This window comes from Poecilia reticulata, linkage group LG9 (assembly GCF_000633615.1).
Source record: "Poecilia reticulata strain Guanapo linkage group LG9, Guppy_female_1.0+MT, whole genome shotgun sequence".
Classification (NCBI taxonomy): Eukaryota; Metazoa; Chordata; class Actinopteri; order Cyprinodontiformes; family Poeciliidae; genus Poecilia; species Poecilia reticulata.
In genome coordinates this window covers 2889217-2910757 of record NC_024339.1, presented here as the reverse complement: position 1 = coordinate 2910757, position 21541 = coordinate 2889217, and the positions used below count along the sequence as shown (strand labels likewise).

The following is a 21541-nucleotide window of genomic DNA, read 5'->3' as shown; positions in this document are numbered from 1 at the left end:
GAATGTGACGTGTAGCCAATCAGAAAGCAAGGCAACAGAAACGTTGGGGTACCCCAGTGTATTTTTTTTTATACACCAGTGACTGTAGAAACACATTAGATAGGTTTATAGTAGGGATGCACCGACATGAAAATTTCTGCCGAAATCGATATCCAATATTAATATTGCTGTTTTGGTTGATAACCGATATTTACCAATATCATATATATTTATGTACTGTTTTGACACTTTKGGGGGAAAAAAAGACCAAGAAAACTACTGAGKACTTGTTCTGCACTTTTTAGACACAAAATCACAAATATTTATTTGTATAGCATTTTATACATTTTAAAAATGGATATTTTACARGTTATTTTTCTCAATATTTTTATTATTATTATTATTTCGAGTGAAATCAGATTTTATTTTACTGAGATTTTAGGATGGAATATGGAAATAAATATTGGTTGTTAATATYGGTCCGGTTTTATTTATCGGACCGATACARATATGTTAAAAAAGGCTAATATCGGACAATATCGAGGTTGGTGCCAATATATTGTGCATCCATAGTTTATAATTGACACACTGAACCGTGATGGGGTGCTCACCAATTGTGCTTCACCTATAAATTTTAGTAAGTTAAAATTTTTTGACACAAACCAGTTGGGCCTCTGGTGAACGGACCTAGAAATCAGGTTACGTTTGGTGTGTTGCTCCACATCACACACCACAACCAAACCTTATACTTCAGTTTTTTTTTGTCGTGTGTGGTCTCTCAATGGCTCTAGCTAGTTAGCATTAGCAGAGCAGTATGTAGCACCTCAGTGGTTGCTTTACTGTTAAGATATTTCTATCATTTCTGTTTCTGTGTCTCCATAGTACTTTAAGTTGAGTGCCATCCTTTTGAAACTTTCAGCTGTTTTAGACAAAATCTGGGGATGAAATGCACTCAGGATTTGTCCTGAGTGTGGTGTGGTCTGACAGTACTCTGATGCTGCTGTGAGCTTAAAACAGCTTTCTCTGCTCTGATGGAGAGTAGATCAGTTGCACTTTTGGGAAAAAAAAAAAAAAAAAAAAAAAAAGCAGATGGAGAGAGATGCCAGGTAACTGCGGACCTCCCACATGTTGTGCCTGTCAAAAGCTGCTTACTCCGATTGCGTTCGCAGTGCCGGGTCACAGAGGTCAGAGGCTTCTCCCGGCCTTTTCTCTCTGGACGGTCCAGAGAGCACACACACTCGCATGCATAGAAATAGTCTATTTGTTGTGCCTTCGACTGCTGCTCAGTCGAAAGAGGCCAGATAAGAATCCATTTTGGATCTTTACTATGGACAGACGCCAATACACGCCTTTCCCTCTCTCCCCTCTCCAAACTTCTGCCTCCTCTCCCCTGCGACTGGGAGCGGGGGGGCTGCCAGTAATAATGTTGAGTCCAGACTAGACTGCAGTGATTGGGACTATTGATTGCGGTGATTTGATTTATTGATCAGCACACCCTCTCGAATGTGGCGTCTGCGATGTGGGGCTAATCTGAAGCAGCTATAGGCAGTCTTGTGCCTCACAGAGAATGGGAGGCGATAAACAGCATATGAAAGGAAACTACACTTATCTTAATCACAGAGCGACCCCTTCACTGCCTCGCTGCAGACCCCCAGCGTACAGATGTCAGAGCACATGTGTACCAAAGAGCTCTTTTGTTGCCAGACCTTGCGTGCAAGAGTGTGCGCCGTTGAATGGGTGTGTGTACGAGTGGGGGGAGGGGGGCACGGGGGGTTGTGAGGCAGTTCAGTCACCAGGCAGAACAGAGTGGATCTATAAATTGATGGAATTCAAAGCCTCCAGCATCGATTACCATTATAACAAACAGCAGCACACAGAATGTCTGATTATTTTTAGACAAAGATTTTTGTGCTCTCAGCAGCAATTCTGCTGATGCTGTCACACTTTCAGACATCTGCCTATGATTGCAATTAAATGGRATACAAAAAGAAAAATAATACCCCATCTGCATTTTCCCCTCTCTCCTCCTCTTTCCTGTTTTTTTTCTCCTTCTCTTTTAATTTGTGCTGTCCATGCCTATTCTACACAAAAGAGACTCACTCTACCTCATTTTTTTTGCAGTACCTGGAAAGTTTTTTTCTCTCCTCCGCCCTCTTCTCTCTAGTTGTCAACATTTTCCTCAATGGTTTGTCTTTGAGAGGCCAGAAAATAGCTTACAAGTACAGATGTAATCAAGATGCACTAGGTTTAATGAATCAATGTCAAATCTGTTCCGCCGCTACACAAGTGAGCGCTGCATTTTAGCTAAAACAAAACTCCTCTTTGGCACCGATTGTCACGTCTTTTTCTGCTGGGTTTTAAGTCCAGCATTTCTACTAAGATTAAGATACTTAAGTGGCTCATATTAAGTGGCTTAGATGCCAACATCTCCAGAAAAAAAATGGAGGAATTTAAGTAAATAATTATACATTGAGCACAGAATGTATAATTCTGTGCTCAGAATTATACATTCTGAGCACAGCATTATACACATGATACTGGTTCACACAAGGAGATTTCAGCAATATTTTGGGGAATATTTAAGCTTTTAAGCTTGTCAAACCAAAGTCAATTGTAATATTGTCCAGTTCAGGTTTGATCAAAGTATTTCAGAGTTTGGGCTGGAAATGACTGAGTGGAGTCGAGACATATTAAAAGTTAGCTCTTAAGTTTAGCACTAGTTTCATTATCATCGATGGCTAACAGGTAGTCGGTATTCTTGCGGACCCTACAAAACGTTCTACAGAGTACCACAAACTCTTCAAAAGAAACACTGTAAACGTCTGTATAAGTTGACATCATCAATATAACTCATTTATGACTTGAAAATATGAGATAAAACATAAATTCAGGATCTCAAGGCTAAAGCTCCCACCCAAGGCATCATCTAACTTAAACTTTAGAAGACAGCTCATCTCTGGCTGCTTTTCTTTTAACCAAGCCAAATAACTCCTGGAGCCACAGCATATTTCCTTCTGACATGTCATTCAGTCGCAGGTCCACTTAGACTGTTGCTCTATCCGTTTAAAACCCAATAATCGTCTTGTTTTCTTGGTCTTTGTTTTCAGAGTCAGGAGTCTCTAAAATTGCTTTCCCCTGGCATATTGACTCAAGCGCAACAGGACCGGTTCCATGCTCGTAATCTTTCGTCCCTGCCCCTCCGGTCCCTATGACAGCTCCACCCTCCCAAGAGGAAACTCATCAATTATGGCTGGATGTTTGACTGGCAGAGGCTTAATGACAGGGGCTCTGTATTGACCAGACTGCCACACACTTAAAATTTGCTCCCAGTTGTCCTTCTTAAAACCTGTCAAACGATTTCTGAGAAGCCTGGCTTCCTGCAACTCACCTCGATTTGGAGTTGAGGAAGACATCTGGACGTTCATGTTAAAAAATTGTAAAAGGAAAAAGAAAAGAAAATTCTCCATATCCATCCATCCATCCATCCATCCATTTTCTTACACCCTTGTCCCTTAGTGGGGTCGGGAGAAATTCTCCATAGTGAAGGCAAATAAGTGAATCTCATCAGAGGTCTACTTCTTGTTGTGGATTGAAATGTATTGCATCTGATTATAGAGGAGAGGAAAAATCGTAGTACTTTCGCCTCCTGAGACGGCATTACTATTTCAGCAGCACTATATTGCGGAGTTCCTCCCATCATCAGCCGTAGCAAGACAACCAAAGTAGCAAACAGCCTGTTCTGCCTCACTTCTTTCCAGAAGGACAGGCAGGAGGTTTCATTTGATGGGCTGTTGCCCAGGCTCCCCTCCCTCATAATGGTCTAGAAACTGTGGGGATGCTTTCAGAATAACCATGCTACAATGATTGCACTGTTTGGCTTGCATACTGCATGAGCATCCAGCATCCTTATCATCCGAGCTGAAACCAGCTCCACACAGAGGCCACAGAAGCACCGGCAGACTTAGAATCACCATACTGTTATAGCTTAAGCAGTTCAAAAAGAAGAAAAAAAAAAAGATCCACTCAACGTCATTTCTTGAGGAATTTTTCTCTTGGTGAGATTAGCTGGTCCGGGGCCATTTGAATCCCGCAGAGGTTGCCCACTGCTCTGAAAGCCCTCTCTAATCTCCAGCTAGGCTCATCCCAGATGGACTGTGAAAGGGCTAACAGGAATTTATAAAGTCCCATCGCCTTATCCCGTGCGGTAAAATCCGTTTTCAGTGACGGTACTATTCAAGTGAATGCCACGCTAGCCAAGTATTTGGATACTTTATTAGGAGTTCAGTTGAGAAATAAGGTGATGGTGACCAGTCGTTTTAAAACTGTTTTCACTTCTAAATTGGAACAGACCCACTGTTCTTTGCTGACTTGATTTATTTGGAAAAAAAATAGTAAAATACTAACATTGAGTTCAGCTTGGGAGTTTGTTTTCAATCCCAGTCTGAGAATCTATCAACATTTGATCGCAGTTTTACAGGAGTACAAATGTGAAGAGATGAAGTGCATTTTGTGGAACCAAGTGCACATCTCTGAGTTATGAGTGTCACTTTTGATGCTTTGCCATTTTGTATAGACACTGTGAACTGGGTGGAAGAAGTAGGATTTTTTTAAACTACTTTGAATAATGAACTGAACTTAATACACAGTTCGATAGGATCAACTGGAATGGATGTATAATTGAACAGAAATTACTTCCTTGACAGGACGTCTGTTGTGAATTGGCGCTATAGAAATAAATCGAATTAAATTGACATTCTTGTCATGACGTTATAATTTATTTATTTTTTTAATGGTGATTTGGAGATGGACATTCAATGCCTTACACACAGTCAAATTATAAAACCATCTTTATCTGCTTTAATCAGACTATAGGCCAGGCTGCCGTCAGTTGGAGCTACACAGAGAATTCGTAATTTCTCTGCTCAAAAAGAGGGCGTGTTTAGCTGATTATTATTGCGTATTGTTCTGGCATATGTATCATACATCTGGAATCTCAGAGTTTTGAGGACTGTACCACAGAACTTTTCCACCTTGCCAAAAAAAAAACATGACAGCTTGGCTTATCATGGGATAAAGTTGTGTTTGCTACAATATTCAGTCCTTAGGAAGGCAATGCTGGGATGTGGTTAGTTCACCTAAGGCAGTTCATCCGTCTACACCATTGACATGCATGGAATATATGCAATGGTATGATGGGGTGTTATCCTTTGTGGTTAATTGGTCATTTATCTGGGCTTTTGGGGTTTCCTGAGGATAGAAATGATATCGGATAATTGAGACCTTGGGGTTCACATTCCAGGCTATTAGTTAGACACAATGGAGAAGTCTAATGTAAACCTAGATTATCATAACATGATTGTTGTTTTGCCAACTTATTTCACTCAACTGCAGCCCGTCCGTACAGTTTCTACATTTAAGCTTTACAGTTCTGGGTATTATAATTTCATTTACACGTTTTCAGTTTTATAGCCAAGAAGCCTAATGCAACACATTGATCCAATCTACTTATGTTTGAACGAATTTGTTCTGTTACAGGATKAATCGGGTATTCTTGATTTTTCCCTGTCAGTAAAAGTCACTGAAAGACCAAAGCTGACTGATCCTGCAAGTACCTACTTTGTCTCACTGTTTTATATCCTAATATCCCTTCAAGAGCAGTAAAAACTCCCCTAGCACCTAAAAATAATTTTCTATATTTCTGAAGTACACAGGTGAATTTTCCATTTCTGTTCTGGCACTCAACTTGTTACAATATTTTGACACACTTTGTGGAAATGTATTAAGATACTCTAATTTCTACATTTTGCTTTGCTGCCTTGAATACCACTTCTCTTTGTAGAGCTAGGCGAGGGAACCATCTTTATGTCGTCTCAGCTCAGGTTGTGCGTGTTTTTTCCTCTTATGTGCAGTACAGAAAAGGTGAGAGCACAGGGAAAGAAGTGGAAAGGTGAAGATCCATTGGATTCTCTTGCTGAATGCTAATCCCCCATCTCAGAATTGAAGAACTGAGAGATGAGCCCAACCTATTTTCACAAATGCAACCAAAGCAGCAAATGATGTACAAAGCGACCAATYCAAAGAAGTACTGCAAAGCAGGATTAATGGCTAAACTGGATAGATGAGATGTCTAGAGTTTTAGTGTCGCATGTGGCTGGGATAAGTCGGGAAGTCCCAGACTTTCAGGGGCTGTTTTTGAACCTGACTGGCTCCTGCCGCCATGGTACGAGTCCGTCATGCAATATCTATTTTTTTCCTTGTTGATGTTACATATATTCAGTTGATTTGGTCAAGTTAACGTCATCAGACGATGGGAACCGATGAATGTTGAAGTTTCAAGAAAAGTTTATTTTGTTTTCCTCGTAAGTGCAGCAAGTTTTTGTAATAAAAGTTGTATGTACATGAGATCTATTTTTAGATAACCTGAAAAGACTGTGACTGTGTTTTTGTGCGGAAAAATCCTTTCCCTGATACCAGTCCCAGTCATTTTAGATTTCACACTCACCAGCTTTGAAGTTAATGAAACCAATGCCATGTAATGGCTGAATTTGCTCCTAACTGGATTTCTCTCATTACATCTTAAAATATGCAGCTGGGCTGATATGTGGGAGGGTTACAGTGGGCTGGTGCTGAAAAACAGAACACAAAATGTCTGAATTGAGGCAAGCTGCCTCAGTTTTCATGTGCCATTGTGCGCACAATACCTATTTTAGCTAGAGCCAACACAGTTAACAGGAGCTAACTAAAACAAAACAAATTGGAAGGTAATGAATGCATGTTTAAAGTGACAATGGAACATCTTTAAGTCACCATTTGCACACCATTCAAATATGTTTGAGAACGGTTTTGTGTTACCGATGCCAACAGTAAACTGTTTGAGTTGCTCCTTACTGGAGCTCTTCCAAACAGCCACCAAACAAACACAAGCATTTTCTCTCCTCTTCCTCCATTTGGTCATCCTCATCTTCATTTCCTCGTGTCATCTTTCCATTGCCTGCTATTTTAGTGGCTGTGGTTCCCATTTAAGGGGAAGAACGCTAGTTGTTTGTGCTGGATGGAGCTAGCACTGTGGGACCTAGCATTTGTCGTTGTCTTGTATTTTTACAAGAAGAAGACTTCTTCCTGTAAAAATACAAGAACAACTTAAGGGTGCATTACCGCCACCTTCTACGTTGACCAGATTTTATTGTACTACAATATTCCTTCCAAATACCAGTTTTTTGAGAGAAACTAAAAATGCTGGAAAATACAGCAACCTAGCATTCGTCATCTACCCAGAATGCATTGTAAACAAGATGGCAACGTCAATGTGACATTTTAAGTGTATAAAAACTAAGCAACCTACAGTATTTTTACTTTTTTTTTTTTTTTACATATAAAATCGATGTTATTTAAATTAACTCTATTGTTTCAAAGGGCCCATAAATTTCTACCACTGACGACAAAAAAGCTTGTAGAAAATTATYCAGTTTTTTTTCAAACATGAAGAATAGTTTTTCAGCACGTCTTACTTTTTGCCGCTGCGCTCATCTTCACTTTAACCGTCCTCTGCTCCGCCTGTCCAGGGACTTGAACCGGCAGCCCTTCAATTAGCGGCTGCTTCTCTGACCGGCAGACTATCGCCATCCCACGAGGCCCCTGCTCCGCCCCGCCGTTAAAAGTTTCATCCTTTCATTTCCTTCTCTTATTTTGCTTTGCGAGATGATTTATTAAACCGCCTTTAACTAAGACTGCAGATTAATTAAAACACAGTCAATTTAATTTCCCAGCGTCATATATGAATTTGCAGTGGTAATTGAATCCCCTACCCTACTTTCTTCTATTTTAGCCAAGCAGTTACAAAAGAGGCTCCTCATCAATTACTGATAATCGCAGTCGGAATGAAGCCGGAGTCCAATATCCAGTTGTCTATGCTATTCCTGCTTTCAGCACAGAAAAGCAGAGTTGGAATCTGTTTTCCTTTATTTTTTTTTTTCTTTTTGTGTCTGTTTGCTGAAAGGGCCAGGAATTGGATGACCGATCAATAATATTGGATTTGCGGACGGCGTGCCGAGCAGCTGAGTCTGGCATGAATGCGAGGTTCTGATGAAGGACCCGCCACGCAGACGGCTTTGAATGGCGGATCAGACGCGTTGCCAGGGTGGAGCTCCGATTTGCCATAACACAAAGATGTAAACAAGCAATGTGCCGGAGCATTAATGGAATAGTGATCAGGGCTGCTGCTGCTGCAGAAGGGTCATTTGGTTAAATCCGTGGAGGCTGCTGTCATGTACTGGAAATCAATGCAGGATCAATATAAGGATTGGTGCAGGTTGGAGGGAGAGGGGGGATGGGAAAGAGACTGGAAATGGACTCAAAAGCCGTGGTGATTACAGCAGAAACCCAACCCGGTGCCTTCCACAGTCTGGTCTGGGCTGATTTTATAAAACAATATTTTATTTCAGGAGAAAGCTGTGTGTTGGTAAGGGTGTTTGTCAGGTTATTGGGTCTCTACATGTGACTTGTCCTCCTCCTCCTTCCCTCCTTCCCTCTCTCTCTCTCTCTCTCTCTCTCTCTCTCTCTCTCTCTCTGTGTGTGTCTCTGGCCCCCTCCCTCTCGTCCCACTTGCTCTCACTGGCGCTCTATAGCCGTTGCAAGCGTATCGATTATTTCAAATACTGATTATCTAAAAGGCCTTCTGCTACTGTAGGCATTGGATTTATTTTGGCTTAATTATTTATGGGCCAGGGCTAGCTGTAAGTATTACTGCTGTGAGATCATGAAGGATTACATTGTTAATATTCAGCAGTGTGTATTTTTATTTATGTACACTCTCTAAGCTGTGTGCCGGATGAGCTTCAGCAGGCCACGTAAAATGGAAAAAGAAGAAAAAAAATTGTTTTTTTTCTTCTTCTTCTCCCCCCTCAACGTTTCTCTTTTCTGTTTTTGTGCTCTTGCAGAGGGAGCTGAACTCTGTTGCGTCTGAGCTGGCCAGTCGGCAGGAGGAAAGCGAACATTCCCACAAGCACCTGGTGGAGCTGAGCAGGGAGTTCAAGAGAAATGTCCCTGAGGTGAGTCTAGCACCCTGCCCCCCATTATCTCAGCCAGGATGTGTCATTTTCCTCATCTTCACCTCAGCAGGTACCGGCTGCCTACTTCAGGTGGTGCAACTTAAGTCCCTGCGTGTGCTCATCAATGGGGAATTATTTCCGGCTTTAGGAAAAATCTGCATTAAAGAGCCATACGTTGGGAGCGCGGATACTTCACGAATAGACACCGGATAACTCCTGACATTAAGATTTTGATGCAGTGCCTTGCATTAGCCTCCATCTTTGACTGACAAATGTAATTCAACTCCAAATCATAAGCAGCAGTTAATGAAAAAGTTACCTTGCTGTCTGACCTGGGGATGCACCGATCCAGCTTTTTCTCTTTCGATACCGATATCCGAGGATCAGTCAATACTGATCCAAAACAGAAAAACAGTTCTGATTTGGCTTTAAATTTTTCTCATTTTAAACACAGACACAAATGTACTGAATTGCAAATTCATTCGATAACTGCACCAGTACAGCTCACTTAAATACACCAACAGCTTCACAAGCTTGCACAATCATGGAGAAACAACTTAAATTTGTTCAGTTAGTGCAATTAGGAGAAGAACAGCCCCTGTAAAATGAATAAGAAACTGAAACTGACAAAAACAAAAGGTTTGACCACCTTGTCAAACATGCAAAACATTGTCGCAGATGCCCGATCTAGAATCTTTTTCAATATCTGAAATCTGACATTAATGTTGGATGCCGATCCAACATTAATGTCAGATTTCTACTGGGGCGTATTTTTGAAATTTCTTCAGCTGAAACAAATGCGAATTTGCAGTCAGTGGCAAACTATCCTGAATCTAAAGGAAAACGAAATCCCTTCTACACCTACCATCACACATGTTTCATTAAATTACATCTTTTTGTTCTGTGCCTAAACAGTAAAAAGAATAGATGCAGCTATCGTAAAATTGAATGTTTTCAGACTTTAATGATCAGTTTGAAAGCTCTGCTTAGAAGTAGGTAAAAAATAGTTTATCTTTTTCATAAAGTTTTCAGCTAAACTTTAATATTAAATTTTTCTACCAACACAAGAGGCTTTGAATTTGACTTCACTCACAATTAAATCACAAAAAATGTGCATCTGTTAGAAGCTAGAATAAGCATACTTTTACTATAAATGTTGACCTCATTGGTTATGTACCAATGAGGGTTAGGGTAGGGTTAGGGGTTAAAATAAATCCTAAAAAAATAATTCTGACTTTTTTCTCAGAAGTCAGACTTGAATCGTATTAGATTTAAAGTCAGAAGCCGTGTAAATCAGTCCAGGTCTATCTGGTCCATATATCAGGATTTCAAAAATATACTCTGGTCTCTTTTAGCTTTCTTTGTCTCAGACATGGATAAAGCAGCAACCGAGTTCTGAAATTGAAAGTGTGTAGCATTTATTGGCATCTTGTAGTAAAACTGAAGATACCAAATACTTTTCACTACTGTATCACAACAAATTGCTCCTAAACTAGTAGTCAAGACAACCTGTCGAGAATAATGCAATCATCAGAAACAAATATTAGCATAACTCGTTTACTTCATCCCATAGTGAGATTTGGGTTTTCAGCCCCATGTTTTCCTTTGGGCACCAAACATCTAAATGCTTTGTTCGAAAGTAGATAAAAAAACAACAACATTTTGGCAAAGAGATCAGATACTGAATTGAGCTGTTACTACGCAGGTGTACTTGAAGCAAGAGGTTCTGTTACAAGCAAAATAACAACGTGTCAGCTAGTTTTGTCAGTTGTCAGATCAGAAGCTGGTAACCCAGCTGACTGTAATGTCAGTTTGCATTAGACAAACTAAAATGTCATTATTGTTCTGCATACAGTGCTCACACCTGCTGAGATGCCATCTGTGCATCAACTTTTTGTTTTCTCTGCCTTACAGTAAGACTTGTCACTTTTGTTCCGTCTTACTTTTTAAGGAAAAAAAAACAAAAAAACCGGCTTGCCTAAACTAAGCGCAGTGAAAGCTAAATCTATGCATGGTACAGATATGATTTTGTCCTTTTTCATCATCATTTTCTTTGAAATAATCATGTATTGACATTTGGCTGAAGTCAAAGAGAATATTTTAATGTTTTATAAATGAACCCTGAGGCTATTTGCCGTGCCGCCTGCCTATCTCTGCGCGGAGCCGGAATCCTGTCGGTATAATACAGGCGTTTAAGACGGGATCAGGCTGTCACCGCTGGCAGCACAATCCCCTTACCTGCAGCTGCGAGAGCTTGCACGAGTCAGGATTTCTGAGCTCTAAATCAAGCTATTGGAAAGCCCCACTTTTCCAACATGCCCACCCAAACCCTTTTCAGTTTTACCACTAATACCCTCCGCCCTACGAAACTACAGACATCGCCGGGACCTTAGAGGTGTTTTAGACTTTCTTAGCAAGCTGTTTGTGCCTCCCAGGGGCCAGTCTGATTCCTGAACAGGTGGAGCATCTGCGCCGTAAAATCTGCTGAGACAGAGTTTCCTTTTTTTGTGTTTGCGTGTGTGTGTGTGTGTGTGTGTGTGTGTGTGCGTGTGTGTGTGTGTGTGTGTGTGTGTGTGCATAGGAGGTCCGGGAGATGGTGGCACCTGTTCTCAAGAGTTTCCAGGCGCAGGTGAGTCGCACGTCTGTGCTTGGATTATACACACTGCAGAGTGGAGAGACCACTAAGTAGTAGTTATTGACGACTTTCAATGTTTCCGTCCCACAAATATCAGTCGAAGGAGACTCTCCTGTTGGACGCCGTGCGAACATTGACCAGAAAGGCACCGCGGCGCTCCTTCAGCGAGTGATTTGATAGATAGAGGGAGAAATCCATGGCGTACTTTGTGTGTTGCTGCTCATCTAGTGCGTATTGACTGATGCCTTTTCTGTCAAAGTGAAGTAGCATCTATCTGCCATTAGATGATCAGATATCTGGCTTCTCATATTTTCTTGGCTGAGACAAGCCCTCATTTCCTGTTGAGATGGTGCATTCGCCGTGCCTCCTCCCCCGACGTCGCCATATTGAAAAAGTCATCTGATACCTACGAAGACTGTGCTCCAGCCATTAAACCAAGGTCATAAATCACATTTGCGAGCCGCGTTATGGTCCGCAAAGCAGAGGCTTATGGAAATGATACCGCAAATATGTTTCCAGTCTCGTTTCCTAACTCCCCTTCACCCCACCACCACCTCTAAACTCCCGCTCAGCGCCAACCTGAAAGCCCTATCATCTGTAAACATGAGAACACTCAGCATGGATTGTTCAGATCTCTTGGAAGTGATTATTGGCAGCTCCTTTTTAATGCTTTCTAATTGACTGTGCCCGAGCCGCCGCGTTCCCGAGCGGCGGCCGTCGTGGTCCACGCCACGCTCTCCTGCCACGGCTCTGTGGCTCATTTATGTGCTAATTCAATTACTCCTGACTGTAAAGTTCCAGAAATATGTGAATCAAGCCGTCCATGTCTTTATTGCGCAAACGGGAACCCAGAGGATTAATTTGAACACCACTGATGTCTGACAACTGGGATTTGAGAGATGCCTTGTAGTAGATAAAATAGATGGCTGATAATGAGCGATGATTTTTATTTATTTATTTATTTCCCCCCTTATCTTCTGTTTTGCTGCAGGCCTCTTTGGGTACCTCTTGGTCTCTCTTGTGTAACTTGATAAGTGCATGTGCAGGCTGAGGAGACACACTCATGTACTAGACTGTACAGATGAGAAGTTCCTGTACAATTATCATTGGGACCAATCAGTCATTTAGTTGTTTTTTTATAAGCTTGAATTTTTCTATTCAGGCTGGTAACRAAGCAAACATCAACAGTTCTTAAAAATGAGAAAAGATTGCACAAGTTTGAACTGTAAATTATAGATGTGCTACCTCTGACACTTGGTTGATGCATTGAAACCACATACTTTAGTCAAATTGTAGCATCTTTTTGATAGATTTAGTGGTTTCCTGACTTATGTCCCTCTTTAAGCGTATTCCATAGATTTTGGGTCAGGACCAAACAAGGTACATGATATAAGACAACTATATCCATTAAAACTATTTGGATGTGATTATTATCCTCTAAATCTATCGATTTGAGTTGAAGCTAATCCTCCATCTGAATTATTTCCTATTCACCTACCTCAACATCCCTGGCAGTGAAACGGAACCTTAGCATGACGCTACCACCACCATGCTTCAAATAATGAGTTTTCTTTGGTAATATTTTTATTCTGATGATTAGTCGATTGATCGGCTAAAAGACGTAAATAGACAATTCCATTTCTTTTTAAAAYAAACATTTCATTGCATAAAAGCAATAGCACATCATTCTTTTAGTTTATGCAGTTGCAAAGGATGCATCTGCAGCTAAAACATACTTCCAACATCAACATGTTAGAAGTATGTTTTGGCCTAGTTATTGCTCTGAGTGTGTTCTTTCAGCAAATGTCCTTTTTTTCMGTCTGTATACTCTGGGTAATGAATACTGAATTAGTTGACCATTATTACAATAATCGATTCATCGTGATTAAACGTTTCAGCCCTAGTAGATTATAGAAAATGTACGCTAAATTCAAAGTTCTGCATCTAATGTTACTCCATGAAAACCGTGTTTGTTTGTGTATATTTATTATTCCAAGACGGAGAAGGAGCCGTTAACATTCACGTTTTACGACGCGTACAGTTTTGGGTCGGGGCGGTGACTCCTGCCGCATGGCACACCACAACACTGTAATCCTCTGGTGTTTTCTGATACACTTTGACCTTATTGGTAATGTCAAACAGCTTGCAGAGGCTTGTGAACTTTACCCAGCAGTAGTCTGCACGACCTCAGCGTGAGCGCTGGGACCTCAACCTGCTGCTGCCAAGGGGGCGAGTGTGAAGAGGAGGCTGGAGTTGGACAGGTTGCGTGGTTGGGAGTAGGCTAACGCTCCCCCGCAGCTGCGCCGTACAGGTGTGTCTGTGTGTGTATGTGTGGCTACATATGTGTGAGAACAAACTGGGTCCTCGCTTCTCCGTCAACCCCTCCTCCTCAGCCTGGGTTCGGAGGCCCAGAGGAGCGCCTCGTGGTATTTGGACCCTCATCATGCCACTTCTAAAGGAGAAGTCGGCTCCTTTGAAGTGTTCGCAACATGACAGGTTCCCTTTCTTTCCTTTCCTTTTTTTTTATTTCAGCGTTCCCCACCCACTTTTTCTCTCTTCTCCCGTTCAATCTTGCCTTCTAATTATCACTAACCAGGCGACTGATTAGAAACACGTTGCCGACCTAGTTTTTCCACCGAGCTGGAGGAGGAGAAAGGGTTAATCCCAGAGCTGGTGGCTGTCATTGGTCGCTTCCCTCCTTCTTCTCCTCTTTTTTTCGTTCCGCTCTCCTCTTTTCTTTCCCTGGAAGTTTGCTAATGAGGTCCCGTCAGAGCTGAGGAGAGGTGTTAATTTGGCCTTGTGAAGTAGGAAGGAGATTAAGGACAGTGAGGAGCTGAGTTTACGGCTTAAAATACACCGCTGTCCTTATTAATCCAYGGGGCCCCTGAGAGACCGGCGTTTTTGGTTTTATAATGAACACTGTCTTATAATGAAGGTGATTTTAATAAAAATTTACAGAGCGGAAGTGGAGATGGTACACGTCTCTGCGGTCCTGGGCACACCTTTGGGGCTGAGGGATGTGACGGTTATTTCTCAAATAACCGGCCGCGGGAGTGCCGGCGCCCATCGGACCTCGCTCGTTTGCGGAACTCGAGCTCAGACTTCTTCTTTCTGCCCGYTGAACGCACACCAAACAGCCTCGCCAAAGACTTTGTGGGTTTCTCGATGCAATTTACACCTCCCTCTCACTTTGGCGGGTAAAAACTCCCCTCAGAATAAACCTTTAGTTGAGACAGATTGGAGAAAAAGAAAGAACAGTGACGGATTTCTTTTTGCGTTTCTTCCAACGAGGCAGATTCYGCTTCGCATCCGGTGCATCGAGGCCCAAATTAACAAGTCATTCTATTTTTCTCCTCTCCTCTTGATGTCGTTTGGTGCTCTCAGAATAAGAAAACAGCAGTATGGTTCCCTAATTACTGAAACTTGCTTTACAATGATAATCCGTGGAGTAATTTAGCGTGCACAATGAGAGCCGCGGTGCTTGYGCAGATGGAGATTCTGATAAATAGTTTGTAACGTGTAATTAGCAGCTCTGCCGGTTACATACCATTAACCCCTTAAGCTCAGGAATCATTATTGGGCCTCATTATCAAGCAGCAAGGTACGATCGAGCTGACTAGACATCAAAAACATCAAACAGCTATTAAAGCACAGCGAACCGGGGGCCGGTGGACACCTGTTTATGAGTCTAACTGTGCCATTCTTTCCCCTGAGGTTGAGGAGGAATGGTGTGAGGTTAGATATTGTTTTTTATGTTGTTGTTTTTGCAGTTGTTGCTCATTCTCTTTGAGAGYATGAGGGGCATTTTGAAGATGCAGCAGCTTTTCTTTTCTCCTCAAAACTAAATTACCTATCAGAAAATGGCAGCGTAGTTTCATCTGATTTCACACTCAAAAAAATGTCTATTTGTATGAGTTGCACTGATGAAATTTTTGACCTTTGATTTTTGAAAATGTTTGACGTGCCGTTACAGMTTTAAYGTCCACTTTATTGGGTACACCTAGCAGGACGGATCCCCCTCATGGCATAGACGGTGGATGTGAATTTTCCATTCTAYTGCATGTCAAACTTTTATTGTGAAAGAAAGCAGATGGAGCTGATTTTARCTTAATTTACATGGTGGCTTWTYATGTCTTCAGACGATGGGTATATGGGTGGCCCTGAAGGGACGCACATGTAGACTAAAGGGTTTTGCCTGGTCGAGCTGAACTGCCAGAATCGGTTCTCATTGTCGCAGTTGATGAAAATCGCATCATCTTGTTCTCCGCCTCATGTTGTCTGCCCCTCTTCACCCTCTTCTCCATGCCAACCTATTKTGTGTTCATAGCTGTGTTTATTTATGTAGAAAACAGCATCATTTCCAGTAGCTGCCATTCTGAATGTATAYGCAAAGTAGGACGGATCGTCAGGTAGCACAGATAGTAAGGACTCTGGTTTTTCTGTCAGAGAGCAGATTTTGAGGAGCAATATGAGGGAAGTACTGAAATATTAAACTCCCCCTGCTCAGTTCTGGTCCGATGCAGAGGGGGAACGGATCACCGACGCCGTCCGTTCTTCTTTTTTTTTTTTCTTCCAATAACATGAAAAGTAAAATTAGATTTTCCAGCCTGTCAATTATCATTTCCTCCTTTTCCAAACTTGTGAACTCCTATTAGTCGTTCTTCTCTGCCATGATCGCTGTTTGCTGTGCTGTTGTAAATCACACATGGCAAAACGCCGTGACGTTATTGAGGCGGGAGGGGGAGCTGGGCTTGTTGCGTCTTATAGACCATGAGGTCTGTGCGAAAGCGAACATCCGAAAACCACGTGACCACGCATCAGCAGTTTGACTTTGATCTGACCATGTGTGTCCCTTTAGTTAGGTTGGTTGGTACTAAAGGGCCCAAAGTTTACTGAGAAAATATTTCACACATTGGTGCATCAGCAGCAGCCTAAACCATTGGTGCATGTCCATTTGGATCCATGCTGTCGTGTTGCTCAWATCAAATTCTGATCCTATCTATCATCGTTGTGTTTCTACTGAAATTGAGTCGTAGAGAGTCGACGGATCTTGTGTAAATTGTAGCATCTGTTTTCTGTTCTTCACTGACAGGAGTGGCATCTGTGTCRACTTCTGTTGCTTTAGCTCCTCTCCTTCAAAGACGTGTTCATATTTCACATACCTCGCACCTACAAGTGTTTATTCAGAGTACTGTCAACTTTCAGTCATCTTGAACCAGAGTGCTTATTCTTCTCTGACACCGACAAGCCATTTTGGTCATTTTGGTTGCCACTCACTGGAGGTTTTTTTTTTTTTTTTTTTCTTTTTTGGAGCATTCTCTGTAAACATGAGCAACGATGGTGTGTGAAAATCCAGATCAGCATTTTCTGAAATGCCTGTCCAGAACCAACAATCAAGGCACATTCAAAGCAACTTAATACCCCATTTCTCCATTCTGATGCTCAATTTGAACTTTGGCAAGTCATATTCACAATGTTTAGATCCTTGAACTYACTGAGTTGCAGTTGAATATGTGTACCAGTGGGTCTACGTYCCAGCATTAAAATCCGTATCATTTTTAGTTCACAGAGGTGACGTCACACTGTGTGTGTTCATATGACAGAAGCTTGTGTAAAATAACATCTCGAGTGACTTAAAACAAAGACACAATTTACATTTTAAAGATTGTGTTTTCACTTTTGTAATGCAGTAAGTAAAAAATGGTGAATTAGCAGCCATCAAAACCTAGCTTAGAGCTGCAACAGCGCTTACAGCTGCAACAGCGTGGTAAACAGGGAACCTGTTTACCACGCCTTTGCAAAGAAAAAATTCTTCGCCTTTGCAAAGAAAAAATTAATAAAAAATACAGCTTTGTCTTAGTTTCTTCTACTTTTTGTTTTTCATTCAATTTCATTTTCATGCATTTTACTGACACTGAAATATCTCATTTTAAATCTTCCTCCAGTAACAACTTCCACACCAAACAGTGTCGATGTCACTGCAACCTGGTAGCACTTTGCAAAAAATCTTTGTCTTAATGACCAAAATCATCTCAAAACTTCTGTGAACCTTCATGTAGCGTATTTGACCAGTGTGGAGGAGTCTGTGTTGAAGTACTGGAGATCTTTTTCCACAGTGACTCACCCGGAGCTCGTCTTCCACGCCAGGAGGTAGACGAGCTCCATCTTTGATGATCCATCGAGGGGCGAACAGTTCTTCCTCTTTTTTTGATTAATTCCTGAAGGAAATGATAATTTCTCTTGAATGTATGAATATGTTATGAATAGTGGAATGAATCAAAGAGTAAAGGATGATAATTAATTACAGCGCCATGATAAAAGGCTGTGGGTGTTATGACGCAAGCTTCCTCCGTGTCATTATGAGAGGCTCCGTAATTACCTTTCTGCACGAGCCAGCGCTCCTGGCAGTGCTGGCGGTGTGAGAGTGCCGCTCACTGAGTGAGTCTAACGGTCATAAAGCTTTTCCCTGCCTAATTGTCTGAGGGACTCTATGGCACTTTCATAGATGAGGGACTGCACCGTTAGGAAAAATGCTTGGCGGCACTACAGCTTTTCCAGCTCAATGAAGACRGATCTTCATCACGGGCTAAACCTTGGGCTTATTAGGTACAGATTGCCTGAGCGGATGGCTAACTTGGGAAGGTGGTGTCAGAATGAGTGAGCAGCACATTCATACAGTCTGATACAGTTTTAAAAGGCAAGCTAGTGCTGATTTCTCAGTACATCATACATTATAGACTCGTAATTCTGTGGCAGTAAACCAGATCCCTACCTTGGAATTGGCTCAGAATACTCCCTTTGCGTTATTATTCATGCCCTACCTTATGTAAGGGGCATTTACGACACCATCCACACTGTCACTCCCACTCTCACATCGTCTCCCCCCCGGCTGCCACTAGACTGCTCCGCACTGGGCAGACGAAGTATCTCTAATGTCTGTCTGCTGCTCCACTGTCAGGCTCATTGAGCAGCAGGCCAGGCCCAGGATCTCCTGGCCATTACCAATTCACGGCACGTCCGGGCCTCCAGCCTATTGTGGGGAACATAATGGGCTCTGGGGCCATGTAAACCACTGGCTTTCTGCTCCAGGTTTATCACTTGTGTCCTCTTCATACTAAGAGCACCGAATGAAGGTGAGAGGCAGGAAGGTAGAAGTGAGGAGAGAGAGAGACAGAGCGGAGGGGGAGAGATGCAGGGGGTTCGTAGGAGTGTAATTGGACATTAGATAATACCTTCCTTGAGGCTCTTACGTCTCCTGCCTCTCCAGAGGTTTTTCACTTCAGTGCAGGAAAGCTTCTTTGACCCACACTTAAAGCACTTCTTTTCATATACTGTTTATACACCTTCATTACTGTAAGGTTTATGTGCTATTCATTGAAGTTAATCAAAGTTAAATATAATATCCAATATATTCTGGACCATGTTGTGTCCATCTTCCCACTGTGCCATGAAGCTCAGGATGACAAATAATTGATCTGCCCAGACGTTTCCAGTCTCATTCAGATTTGCACACACGCACACACACACACACACACACGCACACACACACACACACACACACACACACACACACACACACACACACACACAAACATTTTCTTTCCATCTTCACAAGGACTTTGCATTGACTTCCACTCTGTTTTCATTCATTCCTATAGCCTGATCTTTACTACACCTAACCGTAACCAGTACATGCCTAATCCTAACCTAAAGTCAGTTCACACTTTATGGGGAGCAACRAACAACAGCAGCAGATGAACGTTTCCGTAAACTGTGGTGGCCCAACGCTACAGTGACGGCACCAGCGGTGACGAAAGTTGAACATTTTTCAACTTGTCACGTCACTTGCCCTTGCATTAACAAAATTGCACACCCACGTATTTCGCCGGCTGGTTGTGCTGGAGGATGGCATAGGATTGTTGCCTCGCTGCACAWGTTCCATAGAAAATGAACGGAGAGGGAGCAACGTCGCCTTGATACTTGAAACATTCAGCTGGAGTCTAATGAAGTAGTTTTCCTCTGTTTTGACCCAAGATAGTGGATCTTGCAACATATTTCATTGCTGTTTCAATTAATCGTAATGTTCCAGTTAATATGTGACTCACAACGAAAACTTGCAGAAAAAGGTGTTTTCCTGCCTTATGAGCTTATCTTTTTCCCTGAACGTCATTTGAATTTATTGAGTAATGTTTCAGCCATGTAAAGCAGGTTTTATGGTCCAGACAGGCAGGAAGGTCCAGCAGCCGATTGGCTCTTTTTAAMTGCAAATGTCATTGTAAAAAAAATAAAAAAACTGGACTCAATAAAATAATCTGCATGGCCTAGGATAGTTTYGCAAGTAGTGTGCACAAAAATAGGCTGTGACTTTTAAAGGTGGGAAAAGCAAATTAGTCATTTAGCTGAGGGTGAATTAGACTTAAAATCAAACAGAAGCACATCTACAGCAAGAATCCAGCCCTGGGGTTCCCACTATTTCGCTGTTGATTTCATGATTTTGGATGAAGATTGCTGGAGTCTTTAGTCTTTCTGACCCCATAACAACTCAGGATGACCTTCTAGCTACAGTCTGTAGACTGTCCATCTTTTTTTTAAACTGTTGTTGATGTCTACAAGTTTAAACAAATTATTTGCTCAAGATTTGTCACATAGCGGGGGCAGCAATTTATACATTGCTTGAATAAACACAAACTCAAAGTGAAAGTCAGTCTCGCAGTTCTTTCTTTGTCTTCCACAAACAGGTTTTGTCTTTCTGCTTCCACCTGCAGTATTTGAAAGCATCTTAGCATTAAAAAAATATGAAMGTTTTCTGGAAGGAAAAAAAAAGCCACCAGTCTGTTTTATGAAAGCTCTCCTGCTTAAAAAACAAAACAAAAAATACCATCAATTCAGTAAACGACAGCATAAACAAACCCAGAAGATGGGTGGCAGTGTTTTACCAGTCAGGCTCCATATTTCAGCTCCATGTTGGGCCTTTTTGTACAAGTTGAATCTATCTGACTGCTCCTGTTTGTTTCCTGGCGAGGTGACTGATGGCTGCGATCCYGCCGCGAGCTTTTCACTGCGAGACGCCCCCCAAACCCTTCCATCAGCCTTTCCCTCCGTCGGCCTTATCCCTCCTCTGCCGCATGCCGATCTGACGGGGCGCGTGTGCGTGTTTGTTTTCCTGTCCTGACTGATGCCCTGTCGGAACGTCCCGCCCCAGCGTATTCATCATTACGGATGCGTGTTTAGAGCCAGGGATGCGCACCAGGTAAAGAAGAAGAAATAAGGAGGTGGGTGGATGATGGGGGTGGGGGGTGTTATAAATAGGCACTTGGCGCTCTAGCCATGTGGAATTGATGAGTTTCAGCACATTCTGCTCTGCAGTGCCAGGTTTAATTTCTACCGCCCTGACAGCGCAAACCTCAGAGCCCAGAGACGTCACGCCTGACTGCCACTGCTGTGCAAATGTTAGCCATGTTTGAGGATGGACGCCTGCCCCGCTGCTGGATGGTAGGCCCCTCTTCTTAAAGAAATCCCCCCCTGCTGGCACTATAAGAGACAGGCAGATCTCACCAGCATCTTGGAAGAYGTTTTTAAGACCTAGCCGTCACCTGGTCTCGCAGCAACACCAGCAAAGAGGCCGTAGCACCGTTTCCGACATCCTCYAAAACCCCTGGCTCAAGTCTGAGCTGCTGGCAAGAGCACAGTCAAATTAGCCAATAAAAAAAAYGTGTGAAATCAGTGGCTCTGTGCCGGCGAGGACACGCCAGGAGGAATAAACATCAGGGAAGACTCGCGTGAGGCAGGGAAAAGGCGGAACGAGTGGGGGGGGGTTGATTTTCAGGCGCAGAGAGAATCTGAGCCGAGCCGGAGAAACGGGCTTTTACGGAGAGAGCAA

General features: G+C 42.4%; 1 protein-coding gene across 5 annotated transcripts in view; it reads left to right on the top strand.

Annotated features, from left to right (window-relative positions):
* Positions 1–21541, top strand: part of cux2b (cut-like homeobox 2b) — a 152530-nt gene that overhangs the window by 73355 nt on the left and 57634 nt on the right. For all 5 annotated transcript variants that reach the window (XM_008417261.1, XM_008417255.2, XM_008417256.2 and 2 more), the window contains 2 exons: positions 8916–9026; positions 11608–11655. In XM_008417261.1, coding sequence (XP_008415483.1) covers positions 11620–11655 — 36 coding nt within the window. In that variant the 5' untranslated portion in view covers positions 8916–9026; positions 11608–11619. The remainder of the gene's footprint in view (positions 1–8915; positions 9027–11607; positions 11656–21541) is intronic.